The sequence below is a fragment of the Lolium rigidum genome, chromosome 3 (assembly GCF_022539505.1).
Source record: "Lolium rigidum isolate FL_2022 chromosome 3, APGP_CSIRO_Lrig_0.1, whole genome shotgun sequence".
NCBI lineage: Eukaryota > Viridiplantae > Streptophyta > Magnoliopsida > Poales > Poaceae > Lolium > Lolium rigidum.
Window position 1 is genome coordinate 388,468,380 of NC_061510.1, and position 6,368 is coordinate 388,474,747.

At 52.4% G+C, this 6,368-nt stretch overlaps 1 protein-coding gene across 1 annotated transcript; it reads right to left on the bottom strand.

Annotated features, from left to right (window-relative positions):
* Positions 1-1,877: 1,877 nt before the first annotated feature.
* On the bottom strand, positions 1,878-4,669 carry LOC124697622. The gene is made up of 3 exons (XM_047230186.1): positions 4,352-4,669; positions 2,530-2,637; positions 1,878-2,428 (listed from the first exon to the last, which is right to left on the bottom strand). Exons 1-3 carry the CDS (start codon positions 4,667-4,669, stop codon positions 2,117-2,119), a joined length of 738 nt encoding a protein of 245 aa, XP_047086142.1. The 3' UTR covers positions 1,878-2,116.
* Positions 4,670-6,368: the final 1,699 nt, after the last annotated feature.

The following is a 6,368-nucleotide window of genomic DNA, read 5'->3' on the forward strand; positions in this document are numbered from 1 at the left end:
TGGGACAAAAAAACCCTTGTCAACATCATGACATGTTGTGTGATTCTTCACAACATGATCATCGAGGATGAAGGAGACTTGAGCTTGCCCTGCTTCTATGACAATGTTGGCACCCGAGTGGAACCCCAACGCAATCCGAATCGCATTGAAGCTTTGCTTGAGGCACATTGGCAGATTGAGAATTCCACTACCCATGCCCAGCTCGTCTATGATCTGAAGATGCACCACTGGCAGCGACATAGCCGTCGCCTTTGATCCTACCATTCCATTCATTTGCTTGTCACATGTATCATTGTTGAGACATTTGTGCATTTTTCCAATTTTCTCGAAGTTGTTGTAATTTGGTTGAGACATTTTACATTAGTTCAATTTTCCCAGAACTGTTGTAATAATTTGGTTCAGACAATTATTTATGTGTTGTAATAATTTGGATGATTATTTGATTAATTAAGATACATTGTTCTATGCGTTGCATATGAAAATCCCTGCTTTTACGGGTTCGGAACCCGCAGGCGCAGAACAGAGCCCGTAACGAAAACTGAAAAACAAAATATTTTGTTTTTCAGTTTTCGTTACAGGCTCTGTTCAGCGCCTGCCATTTTCCGGCCCGTAAGCACGAGTTCGGTGCACTGAACTCGGGTTTTTCGGTTCGCGTTTTTACGGGCTCTGTTAGAGATGCTCTAACTTTCTTCTCATTTTCAGATTTTGTTTGCCTCTACTAGTGCATTGCCTGTTCTGCTTTTGAATTACAGAGATTAGAAATCTACAACTGCTTCTGCCCGCTCATCCCCCCTCCCCCTCCTCTCTCTAGAGAGTGAACAGTAGTTGAGAGGCTCCTTGAGCTTTCCGGGCCGATCCCGACCCCTCTCCGGCGGCTCTACCGGCCGGAAATGGCGAGGGAAAGGCGCCGGCGTAGATATAGGTAGGTTTAGTAGTCCCGTAGTGGCGTCTTGGAGTAGGTCACCAGTTCTCCCCCGTCAGATCTGGTGCATCCTGCAGTTGGGTGGTGCGGCGGCGTGACTCCGGTGGCGTGGGTGACGACTGCTGCGCGACATCAACGCGGGTATCTCGGCAAATAAGGCGGGTTGGAGCTCGAGCTTCTCGATGTGGTGGCGCAGCATCGGGAAGCAGATCATGGTGGCTCTTCGCTCGCGTCCATGGTGGGCGTCCAGCAGAGCGACCGCGGCGAGCTCGATCAATAAGCGCTGGCTCCGGCAGCTACAACTTCTTCTTCTCCTTGGTGTCCTCTTGGCCGGCCGTGGCGGCGAGGGGCAGGGCACCGACGGCGACAAGAAGTTCGTGGCGGCCGGTAAGTCTTGTGCTGCTACCTTGAGCTATCACACGGTGACCACGGGTTGGTCATCGATCTTGTATGGCCAAGATCCAGGAGCTCTTCAGCGGAGGATGGATGCCGGCGGCTACAACCGTCCTGCCTCTGCATCTTATGGTCGAAAGGCGACCCTCCGCAACCTCTACTTCCCAGAGACCAAGAAGTCCGAGGGGAAGATCTTCGTCTCCAGCCACGACGCCGTTCTGTAGCGGAGCAACTCGACGGCGACCTTCAGACGCGGTGCAGAGCTGGAAGGACCTGATTGCTTTTCCCATAATCTTTCTAGGGTCTTTCCTGTAAAATTTCAGTCCTTATCCGGAATTCCCCTGTTCTGTAGGGGTTTTTCTGTAATATGTACTCACCGTCTCGTTAGTACTAGCAGCCTCTAGGGTCTTCGGACCCTATCCCTGTTCAAAAAAAAATCGGACCCTATCCCTGTTCAAAAAAAAATCTACAACTGCCGAAGGTACTCCATAATGCTCCATTTTCTCCAATGTAGTTCTGAATTTCTTGGTGGTTGCCATAAACAGTCAAATCAAGTACTCCATACTACCACCAGATACACTAATTCAATTACTCCATCACTATACAAATATAAGCATAACTTACATTGTCTCATATCGTACACACAACAATTAACGAGTGTATATAGCAGCCGGTAATACACATAAGGGATTTGGTTAACTAGTGTATGCAATAGCTGAAAATCGATATACTACATGGATAACATGGACAAAACGGTGCCTGCCTACGAAGAGGAAGGTGGCCGGGGAGATGACCCAAAAGCTAGAAGAACTGGCTGAACTGTCCCGCCAGGGAGTCCTTGAGGTTGGAGAAGAGCCCGAAGAGAGAGTACTGCTTCAGCTTCGACACCTCGTACCACGAGTTGAACACATCCTCGTGCTTGTCGGTGCCGGAGAAGGCGAGCTGTATCCCGGGGCTGCAGTCCACCTGCCCGTTCCCCCTACCTTTGCAGCTCGACGTCTTGATCGCGCAGCTCTCGTCCACGCACGCGAAGTCAGAATTTCCGGAGCACGACGAGCAGCCATCAGCCTTCCAGAAGAGGTTCTGGAGGATGCCTTTCTGGAACTCGAAGACCTGGGAACGTACGGAGAATGTCAGTTGAGCAAGTGATCATCGGTGGTGAGGTTTTTGAGTATGTGATTCAGTATCCAGGATACTACGGTTTCTGGGCTCACCAGGGTAAATGCAGTTACTGAGTATGAGCTGTTGCTAACGAAAACGGGAAGCGATCTTGCTGCGTATTTCCTCCCGGCGAAAGCTACCATGTATCCACCAGCAGATGCCTGGAAGAGAGTCAAAGAATTGCAAATAAGAAATGACGATTCGATTATGTATAAGGTCAGAACAGAAAACAGCGGCATCTCATAATGTACATGTATCTACAAGAAAGTTCCAATTGTATGCAAGTTATTGTCATAGCATGTTGTCTCAGCAATTAATTACTGCAAACCATAGTTTTGAATTCATCCTTGAACATATTTACTGGCAAGAAATGGTAAGGACCAATTATTGAAGCAAAACTTACATGCCTGTACCATAAACAAAATCGCAATCGAGATTCAGGTAGAACAGAAGGAAAGGAGGACCCTCATCATGTTGATTGGCCATTAAATACGTTTTTCTTTTTAAAAAAAATCAGGTAAGAGCATCCCCACTCGTTGGCGCTCACCACGCCCAAATCCGGCGAAATTTTCGTCCGGATTGGAGGAAGATTTGGCCAGGGGAGCGCCGAAATTCCAGCCGTCCCCCCGGCAGGAACCCCCAACCTCGACCATTTGACATATTTCAAACAAATTTAACATAAAATTTAACAAGTCTTGGGCGGCTGCTGCCATCTCTTCTTGCATAAGCTCGACGAACATCTGCTCCTCCTCTTCGTCCGAGTCCATGGCCGGCGAGGCAAATGGACGAACACCTGACGGGCGTGGTCGAGGCAACCCGAGCCGCGAGCGACGAGGAGCAGGCCAAAGTCGGAAAACAGGCCGGCGGAAGAGCAGCCAGATAGGCCGTCGTCGAAAGACGGCGGAATATAGGCAGGTGGGGAAGGGGGGGCGGCGGAATCTAGGCAACAAGCCGGCGGGGTGGTGCCGGCGGCGAGAGAGATACGAGGGGTGGGGGAGATTTTGAGCGACGTGGCGGTGGGGTTCGTGTGTCGAGTCACCGACAGATCGGGCCCTTCCCCGCTTTTCACTCGTCCGGAGTCCCCGATAGGTCCCCGGGGGGGCGGGGATGGCGTGGGCTCGCCGGATGGATGAAGGGCCAAATCCGGACGAAAACGAGGAACCGGGAGCGTGACTGGACCGAATTTCGCCGTCCGGATGGGAAAAACGTCGCTCGGGGGCCTCGTCGGGGGGACGAGTGGAGATGCTCTAAGGCATTTGAACATATCTCAGCAATTGACCCCCAGTAAAGTACGCCCAATCAATGAACAACAACCTTGATGGGACAGCACATTGAATAAAACTTGAGACAAATTTGAACAAGCAAATCTAATAACCCAGCAAATCAGGTTGGGCCACAGGATACATTCAGTTATGTTAAGGGAGCCATCTACGGATCTACCCTCCTCCAATGAGTCCAAACAAACATGCTGCTGTCGGTTGTCTCGACGTGTCTGTGGGTCACTGTCCAGCTCCCCTGTTTTTTTGGCTTAAACCTCGCCAGGCAGCCAGGCAGCCAGGCAGGACGTGGTAAACAATGATGTTTTCCAACAATTTCTTCATCTTTCACACTAATTGAAGAAGGAAGAATTTGATTCCGCCAAAACATATTGCATGATGATTCCTAGAATCTTGCTTGCAAAGCTATATCATCGAATTTGCTTTACTATTTATAGAAAAAGAAGAGCAAGAAGTAGAGGACAATTCCTTTGTGCCAAACTTACTAGTTCCTCAGGTGGAAATGCGCAATCGATTAGGGTTCATCACAACCTCGCACGAAATTTTCAATCAAACACGAAATCCGGAAGGCGGCGAAGAAGAAGAAGCGCAAACTCACCAGGGCGTTGGCGTCGGAGGCGTTGACGGTGAGGAGCGAAATCTCGTCGACCGTGGGGCGGAAGAGCGCGACGGGCACGCGGGCTTCCGCCAGCTTGAGGCGGCCGTCGCAGGGGGAGAGCTGCACGCCGCCGTTGGAGAAGGCGTCGCGCCCCGCGAAGACCACCCCGAAGGTGAACCCGTCCCCGCGCTGCACCGTCGCGTCCGCGCACGGCTCGTACACGCCGTTGGTGTCCTCCCTGGCGGAGGCCGCCGCCGCCGCCGCGAGGAGGAGCGCGGCCACGACGACGGCCGCCGCGCGCATCGACGTCGCCGCCATGGAGACAATTTTTCTGGGGCGCGTCGCTGCCTCGGGCGCGACGAAGTCGTTGATGATGATCGGTTTTGGTCGTTGCAGTTCACGCGAAGGAAAGCAAAGGGAAACGCGTCGCCTCGGGGCAGGGCAAGGAATAAAGGCTGGAACGAGCTGGCTTTCTTGCTGGGCTGACTGATTCGTCTCGTGGGCCGTATGTAGCAGAGATTGTTCACTAAACTCAATCATGGCCAGTTTCTATTGAAAACATGGCCCAGCACCTCAATAAGGTTCATTAAAAATAATATAAATGAATTTCTTTAAGTTTACAGCACAGCAATGGTCTTTTCTGTCATGCGTCCCCTCCCCGAACCGCACCCACGTGTGCAGACATCCCGTTTCTGCTCGCAGGCTGGTTCCTCCCGTGAAATCCTCTGCTTGCCGGCTGTCATGGACGCGACTGACGGCAAGCTCCCACACCCCGATGGGCGGATAAGGCAATTTGTTCGAGGGATACCTAAGCTAGCTCTCCAACAAACCTCCAGCTATGCGGATTCATGGCGAGCGAGCTCGAACCTAGATGTGTGCCTATTGTTAACGGTGGAGATCAGTGTTTTTTAGTTTTTTTGATGTTGCAAAGGGTGTTTATGAATGCTAAAAGCGTATATATGTTTTGTTGTGAATCCAACTACTCCCTCCGATCCCCAAAAAAGAGTCGAATGGAAACTTTTGCGAAACGATCCTCGAGCTTTGTTTCTCGTCAACCCGCACTCCCTGTCTTGCAACGGCCGCATCCCACCCGCACACTCACCCACTCTCTCTGCACCTTTCTCGGTTTGTCCCCTCCCTCCGCGGCGCCGCCAAGCTCGTCGCCGTGGAACTCGCCTTGCCGCGCCACCTTCCCTTGCCACCATCCCCTCCACTTTCCATTGGCTCGGCGCGAGCCCACTCCACCAAAATCTTGACCTTCTGGTCCAAGCCTGCGGTATGCGCCCACTCTACAAAAAGCTTGACCTTATGGTCCAAACCAGCGACGAATCGCAGAATCCAGCGTCAGCGAGGCCTGATACGGTGGAGGCGAGGCCGGACACGCCGAATCCGGTGGTCGCGAGGCCGAACGCGCCGGATCCTTCTCCGGCGATGACAAAGGCGACACCAGTTGCCAGTAGCCACGGCCGCTCGGCGGGCCTGTTCGTCGGCGCGAGCGTGCGTCCATTCAAGCGCGCCGCCCCTTCGATCTGGCCTAGCGAGCGTGGTTGCTACACGCCCGGCGAGGATGCGGACATGGCGATTAAGCTAGCCGGAGGAGGCGCTGGGAGGAACGGAGAGTTGGTATCCGGAGTTGTCTCCTCCTCCGGCCAAGACTGACATGCTGGGATCCGGCCATAAGCGAGGTGCAGCAGATCGATCTGGCCAGAAACTCGGAGGCGAGCGGGCGCTGAGATGCTGGAGCGGAGACGACCTGTAGCAGACTGATCTGGCCAGAACATGGAGGCGAGCGACCGCGGAGACGAGCTGGAGCCGTTGACCCGGCCAGAAACGCGGAGACGAGCGAGCGGATCGGGCCAGAACGGGAGACATGAGAGGAGAAATGGTTTTTTCTTATTTTACAAGGTCTTAATTGTAAAATGCAATACACTTTTTCCGGATCGGAGGGAGTAGTAAAAATGTTGGAACGATTTCTGGGCGTAATCTTCAAAGTTATTTTTAATGCTGCAAACGTGAT

What these genes read in the sequence shown, in the direction of transcription:
- LOC124697622 (XM_047230186.1), bottom strand. Translation starts at nt 4,669, where the DNA reads ATGGCGGCGACGTCGATGCGCGCGGCGGCCGTCGTCGTGGCCGCGCTC. An exon ending in CCTCCGACGCCAACGCCCTG is followed by an intron (nt 2,638 to 4,351) that starts GTGAGTTTGCGC and finishes ACTCTCTTCCAG; the next exon opens with GCATCTGCTGGTGGATACAT. An exon ending in CAGTAACTGCATTTACCCTG is followed by an intron (nt 2,429 to 2,529) that starts GTGAGCCCAGAA and finishes GTACGTTCCCAG; the next exon opens with GTCTTCGAGTTCCAGAAAGG.